We start from the raw sequence: 20,028 nt of genomic DNA, 5'->3' as shown, positions 1-20,028 counted from the left end.
TCTTAATGTACCCTCAAATACATCCTACTTCAAAGTAACTGAGGTTGCAAGGAGCTGAAACAGACAGGTAAGCAAATACTGAGAGGATTCCTACTGAGAACAATCCCTTTTAGCCACCTCATTTTTTCTTAGCTGGGGAGACCCAGTTTCTTCTATGTTGTAGCAAGAGCAATAGCGATTTTGGTAACTATCACATCTTGATACCACCTTATCAACTGCATCATCAACAGAGCAGGGCTTTCAGGAGGTTACTCTGAGCTCAAAATATTAAATACAAGCAATTGCACTTTTAACCTTTCACAGGCCTACATCAGGGGCTTTTGCCCAGCTTAGGGGAGGCCATTCATCAAGGCTGACATTGCAGTTTCAGTTCTGTGACATTTTGCTGGGAGGTGTTTTCCTACTGAACACAACAAGAAAAGAGGATTAAAGTACACTGGCAAGGGCCGTGGAAGAAAAGTCTTCAAGAACTTCTCAACATTGTTTTGTATTAATTTAACAAAAAGTTAACAAAGCCCTACCTTGTAAACCAGTCTTGTTCTAATAATGGGCAGAGAGCAAACAATGAATCTCTTACACAAAAATATAGCCAGGGATTTAAATGCTCTGTAGAGCTGGCAAGCATTTAAATACTGCCTAAGCCATAAGCAATGTTTGGCACTAGGAAGGTTCACAGAGCAGATGTCAGAAGCGAATGACTTCTTGCTTACATATGGATCTGTATTGACATCCAGTCCACAATACTTTCTCATTTATCATGCTGCAGACCTCTACATTTGAGAGACTCATTATAAGCTTAATAAGATTGATAAAATCAGATTTTAAACTTGTGGACACTACAGTGACATAACCAAGAGGGAAAAAGTCACAGTGGACTCAAAGGAAAGGCAGCAGTGTGCCCACGCTTATGCAGAAAAGATGGGTTCATGCTTGAGACAACAGGTTGTCACCTCGCTCTCAGGAAATCCATGAGAGTAGGATGTGGCTTCTTCCCTGCATGTGTTTCCATCTCCAAAGAGAAAAAGGACACACTGATCTCCTTCTAAGGGGGAACAGCAATATACTCAAGGCATGTACACAGAGACTCTGCCTGGTAGGGAAAATCAAGGAAACCTCAGCGGTGCTGCAGCCATGCTTCTGCTGGACTTTTCTCATATGGGGAAAACAGATCGTATCTTTGGTTAATGAATGAAAACAAGATTATAAAAGTAGTACTCACCTTCGTAAAAACTCTCCAAAGAAAGAGCCAAGCAAACAAAATATGAAGTCAACTAGAACAAGACGATAGATATCTTGGCCAACCAAAGTTTCCCAGCACTTTAAGAAAGAGAAGGAAAAAAAGTCATACTAGAAGTTAAAAATTATGTGTTTTAAACATTGTTCTCAAATGCTTGGGCATCTGAAACTTGATCAAAGATCTGAAACCTTGATCAAATATATTCCAGCAGGCTGGCAAATCATAGTTGACTGACTTCTCAGTGAACAATGCTGCCATCCAGCTGAGACTTGAGCTGGGCCATTCATCTGGGCCATTCATTTTTTGCTACAGCTGATTTCTCTCAAGTTGCTAATAAAAACTGTTAGGGTAGGAAACTCAGCTTCCCAAGACACCACATGTGCTTCTCTTTGCTGAAGCAAGTCTCTTATCCAAGTGGTTCCTAACTTGGCACTGTAAGAGATTTTTGTTTTTTGAAACTTTACCTGTGACTCTGAGGTAGCCACGATGTTAAGCCAGTAGTAGCACAGTATTCCAACAATTGACATTTTCAGGATGATATTTCTAAAAAGAAAAAGTAAGAGTAACTGCACCAACAGCTGGTCCATGCCTGGAGGGAGCGATGGCAGGACGACCATGGGTTACACTTTTTGACCTCCTCTTGGCACTGCAGAGTGCCAGGACTAACAGGAGCTCTCCTGGGAGGTCAGGTGTGGCATTGTTCTATTGTCCTGGCAGAAGGGGAGCTGGGCATGACAACCTTGGCACAATGTCTGCTTAGCAGGCTGCTGGCTGGGTGTGGGGGCTCCTCAGGGGAGGGAGGGCTGAGGGACACCAGGGGTTAGGCAGTGTGAATTCCAGGCATCTGTTTTTAAGTGAGATGATCTCAGTCCCCTCTCTGCTTCCCTTCCTTCCCTGAAGAGGGGTCAAGAGCCCAGGGGCCATCAAGGAATGCTACAAGCCCAGTGTCACAGTGCACTCAGCTGGGAGGGAAACCATTCCTCAGCCTCATGCAGACACATAACACCCCAGAAACCCATGAAAGACAAAAGGTCATGAAGACGAGAGTTTACAGAAGCCTTTGGAGATGATGAATTCTCCTCCATAGCTCCCTATTCCCCCCACACCACCCAGACACAGCTTTGTATCAAAAAGAGCTCACACAACTTTAGGCAAAAAGCACTAAGAGGTGGCAGCAAGAAATACCTGGTAATAGTGACATATATGTGCTGTCCAGGAGTCTGAAACCTCTCCAGGTGCCCAAGCCAGGAGAAGAAGAATGGGATCAAGGTGTTGAGGAGAGATACAATCACAGGTAGCACCAACATGGCAGCTTGTCCCTCTAGATCCCTTCTGTGCCCTTTCATAAACAGCTTAGAGAGAAAAAAAAAACATAAACAACCCAAACTTAGAGCCTTAACCAAAACACTGCCTGGAGGTGTGTCCACAGGGGAGCTCCCTGGCTCTCCCCTTCTATGTTCTCAGGTTACAGACTGTCATGTTTTACGAGCCCATCAGCAGCAGCACACTGACCCTCTCCCCTTCCCCTAAATTATGTGGGACCAAGGGTGGGAGCCCCAGCTCAAATGCAGCTCCTGAGGAAGGAGGGGCAGGTCTTGCTGGGGCTGCTTCTTGTTATTTCTCCCCAGGTCAGCAGATGCACTGTCCCTAAGCTGACCTTGGGCCCAGGAGCTGCTGCTGGAGAGAGGAGGGAGATTTGCTCAGACCCCTCAAGTCCCACACTCTTGCCACGGTCCCCGGTGGGACTTTGCCTTGCAAAGCAGCTCTTTAGGTCCAGCAGAATTTGTTGTGCTCTGGCAGCAAGAGCAGCTCTGCTTCCCCGTGCTCGTGCTCAGGGTGAAATATTATGTGGAAAAAAGCGGATTCTGGCCTTACCTCGAGGTTATTGATGGAGAGGAAGTAAACACCAGTACAAGCAGCTGCTGCTGTTCCCAGGGAAGCAACCCAAGCGACAAGGTGAACAGCAATACGAAGAACTCTCTCCATCACAGAAAAGTTTAGAACTTCTTTGTTTACTTCAGTGAGGTCTTCCTGTAAACAAACAATTCCTAATGAAGAAGTGTTACCCTGGTTTTTCTGAGCCTTTTGATTTTCTTAAATGGAGTTAGATCTTTTTAGTTATTGTACAATAGTAAGAGCAGTTTTCTACCTTTCCCACAGATGCAACATAAACAAATCCTTTGTTTGCATATTTCTAACCTGAAAACAATTGTAACTGACAATTGGTCTGGCCACTGAGGCTGAGGGGTGGAAACCCCAAAAAGCCAATCTTCTGCTAGACCCACAAATGTATAAAAAGTAAAAAATAAACAAAGGGGCCTCTTCCTTCTCTCCGCTCTCTCAGCTGTGAGCTGGTTCGGAAGGACCTCTGCCTTGCGAAATCTCTTGTCTGCGTGTGACTGCTTTGTGTGTCTCGGTGACAAAGAAGTTCTTAGTGAACAGCATAAGGCAAAACTTGTTTCAAGGAACTATCTGAGGAACAGAATGAAAGAATATTGATCTAGAAGATGGGCAGAGTAATATCCTAGGAACACTTCTACTGGGCAACTTTGTGTTCCTATCCTGGAAGTCAGGTTTCACAGATAATATTTCCAGCTTGCCTTTTGTTTATAAAGTATTTAAATAGTAGGAAGGAGAAAAAAAAACAAAATAAATACTCTGCATGGCAAATATTTAACAGTCAGAGAGACTCATTCAATTAGAACAGAAGCATATAAATATTTATACGTAGCTTAAAGAGAAAAGGAAAACAAGTAGCCAAGCCAATGCGAGGAGCTCAGACCAAATGAAACACAGGAAGGCAGGAATATTTAAATCTCTTAGGCACAGGACTAGCACACTTGTGTCACTCTCCCAGAGACTTGTACGTGCACACAAATTTGTATGCACAGCTAAGTCTCTAAAAAGAATGACTCAGGCAATTAGTTTTGTACCCCCTGTGGTTTGTACCTTTATTTGTGTGTGGAGATTCTTTTGTTTCAGCTTCACAGCTTTTTCATTAGTTATATTGAAGTCCCAAGTGCAGAGCAGCCTGCTGGCGTTCGCAGAGAACGCCTGAGGGTTAACAAAGTTCCTGGAGAAGAATTTTGCCATGCTGCAATGAAAATTAAATTGGTCAAATGTGCAACAGGGAAGTTTGTCAAGTCTGTACAGCAGGGCAAGGAGGGAGATTTGTCAGCTTTTCCATCCCATCACAAGTTTATTCGGCTTATGTCAGAGCATGTCACATATGACAATCTGGGAAAAAAGCTTTAATGTAAGGAACCCTAGCATTTCCATCTTAAGATTGTTGTTGACAATCTTTGCCTCTGGAAGGCCACATCAATAATGATCAATGTTAGGAGCAACCTTTTTTACAATAGGGGATCACAATAATCCCAGTTTGAAGTGGGATACTCTGTATGTCCCTTACTATTTTGCAGTTATTTTTAATTTCTGTAATAAAGGTTTGATTCCTGGAGACTGTCTTTTGAGCAGAATTTTCTGCTTAAACTCTACATCTGTAAATAAGGACTTACAGAAACATACTCAAGTAATTATTACTTCTAACTGTTGACAGGATGGTTTTTTTTATTGTGTGGCTATTTTCCACTTAATATAAGAGAAGTAGTAATTCACAGTCAGTTTACCTGAACAACAAGATAAGAAAACAGATGACAAAATATATTCCAACAGTGAAAATGTAGGCCAGCTGCATGTTGTAAGATGGACCATTCTCCATTTTACTGATGGTAGCATTGGTGTAGAAGCCATAGTAGAGCACTGTTTGTTGAAAATAACCCTGAGAAGACAAGAACAACATTCAGAATATTTGCTATCACTCCATGGTGGAAAGCATCATCATCTGAAGACCAGTTACTGGAGGTGGGAGTTGTCCTATTCATTATCATGAAATCATAGGTGTGATTCAATTTAAATACTTACAGCTCCAGTTAACAGCTCCAGGCCCGTGAATGAAAGGTTATTTGGTTCTGCTGCAAGAAACTGAGGAATTGTGATGAAACTGAAGTTTATGAGGAATGAGAAGATGTTAAAATTTAGCAGCCACTTCAAGAAAACAAAGTAAGAAAGAACACTTGTTCCAAACTCAGCACCAATGATCTTCAGAGCCTTGTGCCATACCCGCAGTTGGTGAAAACATTCTGAAAGGGTATTTCCAAATCGCCGAAATGACTGAAGGGAAAAGGAGGAGAGAGAGGAATCTCAGCAAGCAAACAGGACTCAATTCCACATAACAAACTTCACATTTTAATGTCACGGTTTCATTTCGACGTTAAGAATGGATTTGCCCCGCTCCATGCACCATAAGATGGTTAACTGGTGTTCCTAAGTTCTCCTGCAGTGCAAGTCATTATTAATGAACACTGCAGCAATTAACTGGATCTTTGCTAAGTAACATGAAGCAAGATAGCAGATTCCTCTGGAGACAGTGATAACATTGCAGCTAGAGGGGTACAGAAGTTTCTGGCACTTACCACTGCTGCTCCCTGCAGACACTGTGTACAGCAGGAAGGCTGAGCACCACGGTGCCTTGATTTTTTTGATATTTCTTTAAGAACTTCGTTTCTGTGGAAGAGCAGGACAGGAGTGACAAGCATTATCGTATGAGTTGTAATTGAATCAAGAACCCAAAGAAGATGCTGCAAATAGAATTTCACCCCTGTGCACATGAACAGAATTAGTATAACATAGAGATGTTTTTACTGGTTCATTTTATATTAGCTGATACCTTGGCTCCTGTCCCTGCTATGACAGCATGTTCTAACCCCTCCACTAACTCATACTGGCAGGAGAATTTAAATATATTTTGTGAGGACACAAAAGGATGGTTCAGATCACGTGGTCTCTTCTCCAGTTTCAAAGACCAATATCCAAGTTTCCATTGAAAATAAATCTCAGGTCATAATTCATAACCAAATCTCAGGACCTTGATATTCTGTTTTATATTACCATAAGGCATTTTCTTATCTCCATCATTAAATTACTTTCTTTTGAAAAACATTAACTTTTTAAAAGTGCATTAAAAAGTACTTTGTCATAAAGTGACAAACCAAAGCTCAGAAAATGGCAAACCCCCATAACTGATAGCTAGATATTGCTAGAAGTAAATGTTTTTAAAACTAAAGAGATAAACTTCTTTTTTTTTTTTTCTTTTTTTTTTTACCTGATCTCTCTCTTTTTTCTCATGGTCTCTGGCCTCTTCTGGATTGCTTTAATCCTTTCTTTGGTGGACATACATGCAAGACTTCCAACTAAATCTTCCTCTGCAACAAACGCATGCAAAAAACCAAAATTTGGGGATAAGAATACAGTAATTTTTATACACAACCTGAAATGCATATAACAACATCCCCTATTTACACTGCTACCAAGGTGTGCAAGCTGAGACTTAATAATATTACCCAGAATACTTTCAGCTCCCTCAGAACTCTAAATCAGATGCAAGTAAGTAGTCCAATAATGTTCACAGAAAGAGCTGCAAAATAAAATACTGACAAGACTCCGAGATTCTGGTCCATTTCTTGATCACTGTTTGATAGTTACACTTCTATGATGTTACATATTGACTTGAAAGCTAAACCTTTGCTTTATTTCTTCTGTAATTTTCGTTTACGTTAGTGCCCATATTTAGCACTACCTGTGCCACAGACACACCTCTATGACCTGACAGTCAGGCTGCTTCTGCATAGTTGCAATTTGATGCTAATTCCAGACACAGTGGCTGAAAGCAATCTATTAGCTGGTCAAACAAATTCTAATAAAGAGCTTAGCATTTCTTTCTACCATTTAACACCTTCATACTGCACTGCATTTCATTTATCATGGGATTTGAGTGTGTTAGGAGAGCATAAAAAATTTATCACTACCATAACACAAACCTAAGTTGCCCCCATAACCACAGCAGTGCTGTACTCAGTTCCGGTGAGAAACTAAGAGCAGCATCAGCCACACCATCCTTATACAAGACACTGTCAAATATTGAACCACTTATCGAAACCCCTACCTTCACTGCACACTGGAGCTGTTTCAAACATGCTGGAAGAAATCACAAAGGTCTCATCAGGTGGTCTTCGGTTGCGTCTCCGAATGAAGCTGTCTAAATAATGTACATTCTTTAGGAAGCCAAGATAGTCCTGACAATTGGACTTAAGAAATTCAGATTTCTCTTTCACAAGAACAAGTCAAAAGTCTACCCTTCAATCTCACTAACTTCATGCAAACAGACACCCCCACTCACTTCTTTCCTGGTCGTCTTTGACAGCCATAAGCACTTTTTCAGATAAATGCTGGAAAAGAGGAACTGAGCCCAGTCTTCAGCTGTCATGGAGAACTCCATCTAACCCATTCACAAATGCACACATTCGTTATTCAAGACTTTCTTCCTAGAAAACAAGGCCTTTCTTTAAAAATCCTTCGCCTGCCTTCGGGGGGGACCATTTTAGAATCACACTCAGTCGTGCTGAGTAAGTTAAATGTGCCAAATTCCCATTTCCCTGGGGGCAAAATGCAGCTGCTCTCTCCACCTCCTTTCATCCACGTATTCAAACACAGGTAACTACACTCCTGAAAAGCATGACACAGACGAGTTTAGCCAGAGCTTTCCTTGCCTGGCCTCCCCAGTAAGTTAATGGCCAGTCCCGATGTCACACCCTTGTGTGGAGCTCAGCTCTCTGAGGTGGCAGGACCCTGTTTATGACTCCTTTTATTATGTGAAGATATGCATACCTGAACAAGAAGGCTATAAAATATTTAATAGCATTATTTTATGGAGAGAGAGATTGACATGCAATATTGCGATGCACCACAATCCTTACCTTCTGATCCACTGGAAATCCCATGAGTGTAGGGATAATCCAGCAGATGAATGGTAGAATGTGGGGTGTAAGTCAGTTCTGGCTCAGGCTCAGAGGAAAGGTCGTCTGCTGAAGGGAATCAGAGTTAGACAAAGTTGCAAACGGCAATAGGCTATTTACAGACACAGAATGCCAATCCTATGACAAAATCCAGATCCAGTGCCAGCACAGCAACCTATTCCCTCAACAAAACTCCCATATCCCACTTCAATATACATCCTAGTACTCAACAACTTCCTCAGCCCATACAAGACAATATTTATTGATCTGATGATACAACAGGCAATCCATGGATTTGCTAATAAAACACCTGGACTGCTTTAAAAAAAAAAAATATATATATATATATATATATATTTAGAGTTGAGCTTTGCAGAGCTGCAGGACTCCCTCGGGACACACCCAACTGTTATTTGTTCAGGGATTCTCTAAGCTGGTCACATGAGAAACTGCATACCTGTGAAATTTCCATATGGACTTGTGCTGGGTAAGTCCTGGCTGGAGTCAGAGCCAGGTCCCAGGGAGGCCATTGGGATGGCTACAGGGTAGTTCTGCTCCCTCCCTCTGTGCTCTCCATAGGAACCGTGCAAAGATGGATCATAAGGAGTTTGGTGAGAGAATGGATTCCTTTGAGAACTCCCCCTGTGTAAGCGATAAAAAAAGAAACCCTGACTGTCATAAAAACCCTCCTGAACAATTTGCTAGCTATTATCATCAAATTTGAGTGTGTTATAAAACAAACTCTGATACTGACAGGTATTTTGTATTTAGAACTTCAACACCGTAATTCTGATTTGGTCATCAAATGAATTAGGAAGGCTAAAATATTCTCCACCTGAAGTTAGCTTAGACTCTAACTAAACAGGAATACCTGCTTGGAAAAAAAAGATACCAAAGGTCATAGCCCAATGTGAAAATTACTGGAACAAAAAATATGTACAACATAATTCCATAAATACTTCTAACTGAAATTCATCCAACATGTAAAAAGTAAACACACCATTTCCCTTGAATGCTGCCTTCCTGGTAACACTTTAAAAAATTTGTCTGAGAATGAAAGCGTAAAGGAGGGATTAAAATGAATCCACAAATTAAAACTCCAGAGAAGAAGTATCTTCTGCATATAAATGACTTTATTTCTTATGGCACAGTCACAGTCCCACAGTAAAATTAAACAAACTCACCTTCTATCAATTTCTAATGTCTCTGAGAAGTGGTAGTCTGGGTTTTCAAAGGCTTCATTGTAATGATAAGACATGACAAGTTCTTGGTTTGAAGGATGAAATCTTCCTTATTTTTGTCTCTACTGCTTCGTCAATATGTTAATGGGAAGGCTGATCATAGACCTGATTACAAAAACAGATGCAGGTACATAAAAATTAAAGGAAGGAACTCCATTTTAGCAGCTTAGAAGGTTCTGCTATTCCACTGACAAACAACATGAAATGGTATAAATCAGCAGTAGTTGTAACTTCCTCACCATTGGGAAATTGGGGTCCACCAGAAGTTGCAGGTGAAATAAGAACTCATAGTTCTCCATGGTTAGATCTCTCCAAACCTACGGAACTGCAGTGCCACAGAAGTTTTCCCAACACTAATGAGGCCAGGCTTTAGAAGCATGTCAAAACATTAAGAAAAAAAGTTCTCTCTCCTCCTTAAACAGCAAAAGACAAATGCATAACTTTTCTCAAAAAAATCACTGCATTTCCAAAACTAAAGAGGAGGTGACGCCTGCCCTGTTCATTGCTAGCAGTGCATCTCTAAACCTTAGTTGTGAATAAGGGACCTGAGGGACCGTGGCTTTGTACAGAGCTGACAATATCTAGAGTCTCATTCTTAGTGAGGGCTCTTCTAATGGTTTAATGCCTCAATCCTTTAAAGAGGCCTGGTTTTAGATTTCTCACAGAGTGCTCCATTTTAATCTTAAACAAGCCAGATTTAGAATTTATGGAATGGGAGTCCTCATGAATCTGTAAAAAGGGAATGTTACATTAGAAAAACAGAATCCAAATTAAACAGGCAGTTTTTGCAATTAATCAAAAATCATGCTAAAAATAAAAAAGGAAACAATTTTTAGCATTCATTCTCAAAGGCACCATGCAAGTTTCCTAAGAGGGCAAGCTATTCTACAGCAGGGAAGGGAAAAATAAACAATAAAGGGCACAGCTGGCAAAACCCATCGGACCCTATTTTTATTTCAGCCCCATTCCTAGAACAGCAGAGCTGAATCTCATTTAACAGCAGAGTCTCAACAAACTTTTTCATTTGCAGTGAATTTTATTTGTGATATTTACCGCAGCAAAGGAAGTATTATATGAAAAGTAGCTTCAAGATGGATAATTATACAGTGTCTAGTTTCTGAAGGCTTTTCAAAATCTTCTGCCAAAAGAAGCTCTTAAATTACAATTGTGTCATTTCCACGCCTTAAGAGCTTGGAACGCTGTCTAAAATCTTGCAGTGTGACGTAGAGATGTAAAACACTGCTCAGATCTGGCACCCTGACTTGAAGAGTTGTGCTTATAAACACGAGGGACTGACTGAATTCGAAGTCCTATTTTGTAATCAGAACACTGACTACACTTTGGTTACAGCATGAGGAAGGATGCTCTGAGGCCCAGGGACTCAGCACATCCAGGCAATGGGAGCACACGTGCATCACCTCATCACCTCTGCTTCTGCAAACAACGGGGTGATTCCTGCCAAAAAGAAACCATAAACAGTCTCTCCTAAGTGACACTTGTGCTTCTTCAGACAACAACTTCACACCTAGAGACAGAGTGAGATTCTTAAGAAAGCAAGGAGAGTAATTAGCAGAGCCTTCTTTCCTTATTTCCAAAAATCCCCAACAAACTCTCCTTGAATGCAAGGCTCTTACTTAAAAGTCAGGGGAAACTTAAATCTCTTGAGGTAGATTTTCTTTGACAGGAACCAATTAGCTCTTGGTGATCTTCTGAGAACTAGTTCAGAATATATCTGAACTTTCGTACAAACCCTTCAGGAATTAGTACATTCTGTCCCTATACTCTATTAAAAAGCATGGAAATGATTCTTGAAAAATATTATCGTGGTCTTCTGCAAAGACTTGCTTGGAAAACTAAACATCCCCTATAAATGTAGCTTATATTTCAAACTGCAATGAAAAGCTAAAGAGGGAAAAATTACTTTCTCAGGGGAAGAAAATTCTGAGACAATTCCCTTTGAAGAGTGTGCAATATTACATTTTTCTGTTTTTTTTTTTTAACTGGTTTCCCAGGAACCCAACTCTCTCAGACTCAGCTATCCAAAAAGCTGGGAGGCTTGCCAGCAAGGCAGCTGGAAAGCTGAGCACTGATCTAAACAGTTTGCCAACTTGCCTGGTCTTCACTGGAGGTGTAGAGAGCACAGACATTCTGATGGAAGTGCACGGGTTGTGCAGACTCAGCATTACCCAGAAGCAAACTCGCAGGCAGCATCAGCCATCCATATCAACCAACCAGAAAAAACAGATCAGCCTGGCTGGAAAAATACATCCAGCATTTCTTTCTCATTTGAGAAACCTCAAGGCATACCCATAAAGTCCTCCTCAGAAACTCAAAAAAGCCCAAGACAGATTCTCTGTTGGCTCCATCATTATCCACTTTATTTTCTTTGAGTCTTATGATGCATTTCATGCCAGGATCACTATGAAAATCCACAGGGACATTTACAGTCTAACACTTAACCCAGCATCTGAAAATACTGGGTTTTCTCCACTCTGGAAGTTTTAAGGACTTGAAATAAATTTTCCACAAATGCTGAGGCCAATTCAAACCTGGCAGTTTATACATTTCTGACCTACCACAGCTCACTGGAAAGAACCCAAAGCAGGTAATGTTCAAACTAAACCATCTCTTTCCTCCTTTCAACCTGTGATGGAACACAGCAAACCATAGCTAGAGGAAAGATAGGACATTTAGATTTAGTGTTCCCTTTAAAAAATAATTTAGAAGGAAAAAAAAAATATCTGGAGGACAGAGGTTCTTTGTGAAAGACAGAAAGTGTGATCTTCACAAATCTTCCCTTTACAGAGTGGCGTCCACTTGTGGATTACATTTTTGGATTTCAGCAAGCAACTTATCTTGCTGAACCAAGCAAACCCTGTGCACCTTCTCTGGAGTAGAGAAGCACTTAAGATCAGCGTGTTTAATGATCATTGTTATGTAAATAAATTAGAAGATCTGTGGAGGATGGGTGCTTTCTGCTTAAATCGTTCAACCATGTAACGATATAGACCAGGAAACTCCAAGAGTGCAGATGCATAGTTCTGGATCATTTCCCAGAGAAGTAACTGCCTTCAAGTCACAGATCAACAGCCTTGACAAAATATCCCAGGTTAGTTTCAACCCCTCCTGTGCAGGTAATGTTCTGCTATTGACACTAATCCTCATGTAGAATATAATAAAACAAACATGAATGTCTTGCCAAAATAGCACTTTGTCCTGGCCTCAGGTTTCAGGAAAGCCACTTAGACCTTCAACCTGTAATCCCTCAGTAAAAAAGATTTAATGAAGTAAATCCTATTTGCGCGCATCTTGAAGTGGAATAAAACCAGAGAGTTCCAGAACTACATCATAGATAACTTAATAATGGTGAATAAGGGGAGTAGAACTCATGGAAGAATTGATTCTGAAGGCTAAATGTGCTCTATTTCCATAAAGATAGTTTAGTTTTGTAGGGTATGACTACACAGGGCTTCACAGTTACCCAAGTTTTATTCATGAATCCTTGTCCCGTTTAACGTTGTCCTGTTTTCACAATGGAAAAAAACCCCAAATCATAAACAACAACAAAAACCCAGACTGATTTCTGGAAGCCAAAAGTGAGTTTGAGAGACAAGCTGGAGTTTTATGTTCTGCATCAGCAGCTGGATTCCAGTACTGATCACTACTCTTCCACTGTCTCAGTCCCAACAGTTTCAACACTTTCGCAACAGACCAGGAAAGCCTCTCAGAAAATGTAAAGGGCCTGTGAATTGACACTAATCAAGCACTACACTGGAGAAAATCCCATCTCTAAATGATGTATTAGCAATGGAACCAGCGTGAATCATACACGGAAGCAAAGGCCACTTATCTTTACTGCATCTTGCCAAAGTACCCAACCAGCACCAACAAACGCCACGGCTTACACGCCTCCCATTGTGGTTTTATTGATGTTAGCAGGGTCAGTTACAGGAATCAACATCAACTCTACTATTTCAGACCTTGAAATCAATTCAAGCAATCTAAATTATGCCTCTGCTACAAGAGATCTTCCTGGTGACAGATGACATGCAGCAGCACTAAAGACTCAGTAAAGACTTACTGTTGCGTAGGGAGAGATAAACAACCTGGGAAGGGAGAGTGACAGCATTCCCCTCACAGCCACCATGCTGCTGTCTCTGCCAGCAGCTTGTTGGATCTGGAGCCCAAATGGATTTATTTCCTACTCCTACAGTGCAATGGCACCTACCAGAATCCAGATCCCACTCTCCCTATCCCTCACCTGTGCCTGCTAAGAGTGGTGTCCAAAGAGCAGCCAGGCAGAAGGAAGCAGAGAAGTGTCTGTCTCCAGCTGCTCTTCGGCATCATGAGCTCTGCTCCTTATTTACTCTTTGGCTATTTTTTTGCACCTACTCACTTTTTTGCCTTATCCCTTCCATTTAACATTCCTCTTGTAATTCCCCCACAGTACAGTAAGACTACATTGTGGTCACTTTCTTTGCAAGTTAAATCCTTTGTATCACCTGTGGTTGCTTAGATAGGGTTTTTGGGGAAGGTCTGCCAGCTATTTTGTGTTTGCAGTGTCTCAGACAGGTTCCTACTTCTTCGCCTGAGTTTAGAAACCTGCATTATAAAGATGCCGCAGAAACATCTAAAAAATCATTACAACATGTAGTTAAATTTTAGTTTCCAGGGAAGTGTTATTAAGTGGAGGTCCACACAGGTTATGTATAAAGGGAACTGGTGACAGTTCAGATACTTCATTAATTCTGTGAATTTCATAGTACTCTCCCTAATCTACCGCACACATCCCTGCTTCTCCACCCAAAAGGCCCCACAGATCCAATTCCTGTGGACTGAAGTACATATGACAATTACTTTGAATGATCTAATCCTTTCCCTGAAGGCTCCTTTGAGAGCAACTCTCTGTTTGCTGCTTTGCTGCTTTTATTCTCCTAACTCTGACCACAAGGGCAAACTTAATTCATTGGGAAAATCATAAGCCCTGAGATATATAACTACTAAAATTAGCAAAAGAGAACTGAAGAGCAAGAACACTATACCTGGCAGAGAGAGGCAAGGTTAGCAATAATAAGAAACAGAACTCTACATTATTTTCTTAATCCTTGAAAAACGTTACCTAGCTCATAGTCTGACCCTTATGGGGAAAAAAGGGCTGAAGCAAGAATCATTTCATATCAGTGCAAGTCAGTCTTGTGACTAAATTTCCAAACCTCAGACTGTCACATTCTCTGCATTTAACAGGACTAAATCTTGCTTTGCAAAACAAGTTTTTAAAGTCTATTAACCAACATTACCAGCTACTTGTATTTGAAAGAAACAACTACTCAAAAAAAAAAAAAAAAAAAAAAAAAAACAAAAAAAAAAAAAAAAAAAGAAGAAGAAGAAGAAGGAAATGGGTTTTGAGTACCTGGTTGGAATTAATTTTCTGCTTCCAGTGGAAAGGCAGCCAACAACACCAGGTCTAGAAGATACTGCTTACTAAAACATTTCTGACTTAAAAGAAAGCCTTAACAGAAAGCTCTGTTTATTCTGCACTTGTAATGTACACCTCTCCACGTACAACCTGCAAATCGTATTTTAATGAGCAGTATCAGTTACAGGAGTGTCATTCACCAGTTCAAGTGGAAAAGCTTATGAAGACTACATATAAAAATATATTGGATAATAAACAGGGATTTACATACACTGAAGGATCTTGGACTGAAAAAGTGCCTTGTTCTGTTTGTAATTTCTGGCATAATTTCCCGTTAAGGATGTCCTATTACTATTTGCACTATTTGCAGCAGCATTTAACAGGACCCTGAGGAAAAACAAGAAGTTTATCTGTCAGGATATTGGGAATACCAAGAAACCAGAACACTGCTAGGAGGAACCAGTCAAAAGAAGAGAACCGGTTTTGTCAAAATCCTTATATACAGTTTTCAAATTGTTTGACAAATAATTTCGCACAAACTGAGTACTTTTTTTTCCAGACATAATGCAGCTCTGTTAAAATCCAGTGTAGGCTATTAGCATGTTAAGGGTCTATTCTACAATGAACATACACAACCTATGGACTATACAAGTGGCAATTAGAGACTATTTCACACGTGAAGAGGACACCACTGTGAAGTTCCAGTTCCTCTTTTACCTGCCCATACAACCATACCACACCACCTCAGAACTTTATCACTTTCCAGGGTAAAAGTCCTTCTGACAAACTTACTTTGGGGGAAAAAAAAAAAACAACCAAAAGACTAAACCCAAAACTACAAAAAACAAACAAAACCAAAAAAAATTCAAAAAAATTAGCGATCGATTGTTTGGGGTGGAGTACTGGCATATCAGCCCAGCAGAGGTGCCGTTCGAACTCCATTCCTTAGCACCCGCAGCCTGCTGTTACCCTGATCCTGCCCCAGGGCTGTGTGGCACGGGCAGGGCAAGCACCCACACCTGAACTATCGCACCGTGACCGTGCCTCTGGAGCCGCTGAGCGGCTGCTTCTGCCCCACGGAGCAGGAGCAGGAGCAGGAGCAGGGCCGGCAGAGGGGACAGCGCTGACACCCAGGCAGGGGAAGCAGAAGTCAGCACAGCTCCCGTGCAGCGCCGCTGCTTGCAGGTTTGCTTTACTAACAGAGCATTACTAATGATAGCGGCTTAGCAATGAAATCCAGGACACGAAGATTTGGCTTTTAGCTGTACATTAAGTATTCTGCATAGAAACGTTTCAGCCTTTATAGGTTAAATAGTTAAGACTGTGTGTTTTGAGGGAGTGATAGAGTGAAGAGCCACAAAGAGCACGAATATTGAAGCCTGAGATTTTCCCCATCTATTTAATCCAAATTCCCGTTACCTATTGTAACACGAAAACCTCACAGCCTGCTGCTTGGAAAGTCCGGTGCCACATCCATTCGCTAGCAGCAGACACCAACATGCGACCGACCCCGAAGTGAAATGTCATGCTCTAGGCTGTGATCCCAGGCAGGTTGGTGCCACACCTCAGAGCGAAGAGTGACACACTGGCTAAATAAATACCTCAGGGAAGCGTGGCTGGCTCTCCCACGGGGCCAGCCCTTCCAGCCGAAGGCAGAGGAAGCTCGGAGTGACTAACGGGGCGATAAAGCTGCGAGGCTCCGTTCGCGCAGCAGGGCTGAAACCAAGCTCCGGGCACCGCGCTGGGTGGTTATTCACCTTTCGGCGAGCAGAGGCTGAGTACACCCCTGACGTGCCCGCAGTCCGACCCCTACGCTTCCATCGTTCTAAAGGAGCAGCAGCCGTTCGCAAGCGGCAGCCACCTGTCAGGGCTGCGGTGGCTCCTCCCGCTCCGGTGCTCGGAGAATCCTCCCTCCAGCCCCTCCGTGGCGCAGCCCCCGCCCGGACCCTGCCCGCTGCAGCCCCCGGCCCCGCCCAGCCTCTCGGGGACGCCGAGCCCGGAGCTGCCCATCGCGGCCGCTTACCTCGCTGCCCACCCGGCCGCCGGGAGAGGCTGCCCGGCCCCGCTCCAGGTGCCCGGAGCCGCCCCGCCCCGCCCCGCCCGGTGCCGCCTTCTATAACCGTGTCGGGGGAGCCGCTGTGGCCTCGGCTTTGCTTCCCTTCCCTTCCCCCCGAAGGGACCGTGCACGGAAACGCTCCGCCGGAAAGGGGAGCTGAGGTCCTGCTCGTACAGCTCAAAGAGACAGAAAAACAACCCCGAGAATTTCTTTGCTGTTATCTACCGTGGAACACGTTGTTATGTTTCTGTTTGAACTCCAAGGCATTCACTCTCCATCTCCCACGAATTTAAACATGGGTTTTTTTGCCTTTTTTTGGTTTTTTTTGGGCTGGGAGAACAACAGCACCACAATAAAAGGACAGGGGTAAGCAGTTTTCAGACACAGGATGCGTTACCTTTATCCCTGGATTAATCATTTGTTGAGCTAAGGAACGATCTTTCCTCACATATTTTTACTTGAATTAAAGGAAGGCACTTCTAAGGGTGAAAAATTAGTAGAAAAGTTAGATCACTCTAGTAGAGAGCATAAACTGCAGTTCCTGGACAGGGAGTTTAATACCAGCTCATCCTGTACTCTGCATGGACCAGGAGGAACTGTTCCTTTAGTCTCACACAGAGATGCTGATTTTTCTTGCCTTTCTTCTTTTTCTCCCCATTTCATGCAGACGTATGAAAAACCGCAGACTGGACAAAGCTCCAGCTCAGCAGCAGGCAGGGTGCAACACACACAAGACAGCGAAGTGTTGGGGTGGTGCCTCTTGCAGGAATTTCTATCCCAAAGCAGCCTAGCAGGGATGCCTGCGTCACCTTCACTCACTCCACTGCAGCTGGAGGCAGGGATACCCCAGCACACCACAGTCACTGACAGGGTGTTCCCAGGGCCCTTCCCAAAGGCCAAGGCTCTCCTCTGAGAGCAGGAGCATCCTCAAACTGAACGAGGCACCAGCCACAGAAAAAGCAGGAAACAGGACAAGAAAAGACTGGCTCTCCTGTCCCAGACCTGTGGCCTGCCCACTGCCTTTTTCCTTTTTGCTAAAACTGTGTAGATTATAGACCCCACCCCAGCTGCTTTAGTCTTGATATAGCTTGTTACGCTGTTTTGGCATATTTTATCTCCCCAGAAAACCGCACATCTTAAAACTTCTACCAACTATTCCTAAGTAACCTCTCTGGTCAGCAAGACTAAAAATACAAACAAATGAAAAATCCCCCTGTCAGCCTTTGGATTAATGCTGGCAGGGAACTGGTAATAAATCAGTTTGCTCTGTGTTCAGATACTGTGCTGGTGCAACTGCTGACAATCACTTTTACCAAATGACTAGTGCTTTTCCAGCTCCTAAACTTGGTAAAACATGTTTATCCTGTACCAGACACATTCTACACAGACTTAAGTGAAATTTTCTAACGCTACTGTAAGATTACGTTTTGCCCAAAGCAACATTCCTGGCATGGCTGCAGAAAACCTGTCTGCAGATCTGTACTGACCCAGACCTGCCTGCAAACTGCACAAGCTGCCTGCACCACAGCACAAGGCACCAGGGTAGTCAAATATGAGACCCCCCAAAATTAAAGCAATCACTCAGAACTTCCCTGAATGTTTAGAAGCATTTTTGAGCTGTGGCATTAGGAAGAGGAACCATACAAAAGAAAAATTGTCCTGGAAATGGATGGTATAGCTAAAAGTGACAGATCAATCTCCAGCATCCCGGGAAACAGAATATGGCACTGGCTTCCATGCTCAGCACAGACTGAGAGCTGCTGCTGCTTTTGTGGATAAGGAACACTGGACAAATGATGTGCAAGTGGAACTTACTGCACTCCCTTGTGTGTGACCGTTGTGCTCTGGTAGAATCATCCATTCTCTCCTCCTCAGCATGTCTGTCTTCCTGTTTTTCCACCTGGGATTGCTGTGATCCATAAAACTCGTTGAAACATTTCCAAGTGTCATAAACTTTCTCAACTGAAAAAAAACCAATAACTTTAGAGAATGTTCTTACAAAATTCCTGGGGAAGTCAATCTTGTTTCAATTTCTCCGATCTTTATTTAAATTTGTTCTCAAGGGATCATTAACACAATACCTCTCTAGAACACAGAGTTTCAGAAGGAGTCTAATTAACCTCAAGTGTATTATTCACCTTTCCTCTTTGTATTCTTCATGGCAAAAAAAGAAACATAAATAAAAAGTGAAACTGCCACCCCAGATGACACCCCAGGGCGGCTTTACCCCATAAATATTCCTATTTAGGGCCACACAAAGACAGCCCATGCTTGGGTGGCTTCAAGGCCCCGGTAACAGCAGGTACAAATGCACATTCTTATCCAGCACATGAATCACCCACTCAGCACAAATGCTCAACAACACTAAACGATTTTTCAGAAATGCTGCTGAGGGGTTTTATTTTCCATCCCCTGAGTTTTTCAGAATGATCAGGTGGGAGTTGCTCAAATGAATCCCATGAAATGTGGCACTCAGCCAAGGAACCACAATCACATGTGGATCACTGAGGTGTCCAGCTCTGTTACCCCGATCCTGCTGAAACTCACAGCATCAGCTTTTGTTACACACGGAATCCCACCTGGCAAAAATCATCCTGGAGATCTGTGAAAAGGAGAAGGTAAAAAAAAAAAAAAAAAAAAAAAAAAAAAAAAAAAAGGGCCTCCAGAGTGACTTATAGAAGGATGAGGGCAAGTTATAGCTTGTTCTCATCAAAAATAGCTAAAAATCCATATTAGTTATAGAATCATAGAACCATCAAGGCTGGAAGAAACCTTTGAGATCATCAAGTCCAACTGTCAAAGGCAAACCTGCCAGCATGAAGGCAAGAACACCTCCACAGTGTGTTTCTTTATTTGTTCTTTTCAGTCATTCAGTGCAATAAGGAAGTTGCTGTGCTTTAATTCCACATCTCTGTATTTCACAACCATTCCCCTTAAGATATACCTTTCACCTCTGTTGGTGACACAGATTACAAACATGTACATCTAAATTACTTTGAGAACTTCTATTTTTATCAACAACATTTTATGGTTTTATTATGAAAACATTACCCACATAGATTCTTACTGCTGGCAAGGCAAATTGAAAATCACATACCTGAGCTGATGACACACGGATGACAGAAGAAACCTGCTCATTTGTGTCTGATTCACCATTCTGCAGCCTAATAATGACGTATTTTTGAAACTACTGCCGAAAGTGTATGAAGATTGTTCAGAAAAAT

The 20,028-nt window shown here is 42.3% G+C and overlaps 1 protein-coding gene across 9 annotated transcripts in view; it reads right to left on the bottom strand.

Annotated features, from left to right (window-relative positions):
* TMC5 (transmembrane channel like 5) overlaps window positions 1-20,028 on the bottom strand; it is a 27,066-nt gene extending 7,038 nt beyond the window's left edge. The window contains exons 1-16 of one of the 9 annotated variants that reach the window (XM_040079238.1): window positions 19,902-20,028; window positions 18,620-18,766; window positions 15,020-15,135; window positions 9,276-9,437; window positions 8,549-8,733; window positions 8,053-8,160; window positions 7,242-7,334; window positions 6,402-6,501; window positions 5,713-5,803; window positions 5,162-5,410; window positions 4,867-5,018; window positions 4,187-4,331; window positions 3,113-3,268; window positions 2,423-2,589; window positions 1,702-1,780; window positions 1,220-1,317 (exon numbers count right to left, since the gene is read on the bottom strand). In XM_040079238.1, the coding sequence (XP_039935172.1) occupies window positions 1,220-1,317; window positions 1,702-1,780; window positions 2,423-2,589; window positions 3,113-3,268; window positions 4,187-4,331; window positions 4,867-5,018; window positions 5,162-5,410; window positions 5,713-5,803; window positions 6,402-6,501; window positions 7,242-7,334; window positions 8,053-8,160; window positions 8,549-8,733; window positions 9,276-9,349 (1,697 nt within the window). In that variant the 5' untranslated portion in view covers window positions 9,350-9,437; window positions 15,020-15,135; window positions 18,620-18,766; window positions 19,902-20,028. Of the gene's footprint in view, window positions 1-1,219; window positions 1,318-1,701; window positions 1,781-2,422; window positions 2,590-3,112; window positions 3,269-4,186; window positions 4,332-4,866; window positions 5,019-5,161; window positions 5,411-5,712; window positions 5,804-6,401; window positions 6,502-7,241; window positions 7,335-8,052; window positions 8,161-8,548; window positions 8,734-9,275; window positions 9,438-9,571; window positions 9,681-15,019; window positions 15,136-16,167; window positions 16,187-16,257; window positions 16,277-16,349; window positions 16,623-16,771; window positions 16,845-18,619; window positions 18,767-19,901 lie in introns of those variants that run through there. The other 8 variants (XM_040079237.1, XM_040079235.2, XM_040079234.2 and 5 more) reach the window with 8 other exon arrangements.

This window comes from Hirundo rustica, chromosome 15, assembly GCF_015227805.2.
Source record: "Hirundo rustica isolate bHirRus1 chromosome 15, bHirRus1.pri.v3, whole genome shotgun sequence".
NCBI lineage: Eukaryota > Metazoa > Chordata > Aves > Passeriformes > Hirundinidae > Hirundo > Hirundo rustica.
The sequence above is the reverse complement of the archived record's forward strand: the minus strand, read 5'-3'. Positions and strand labels throughout refer to the sequence as shown.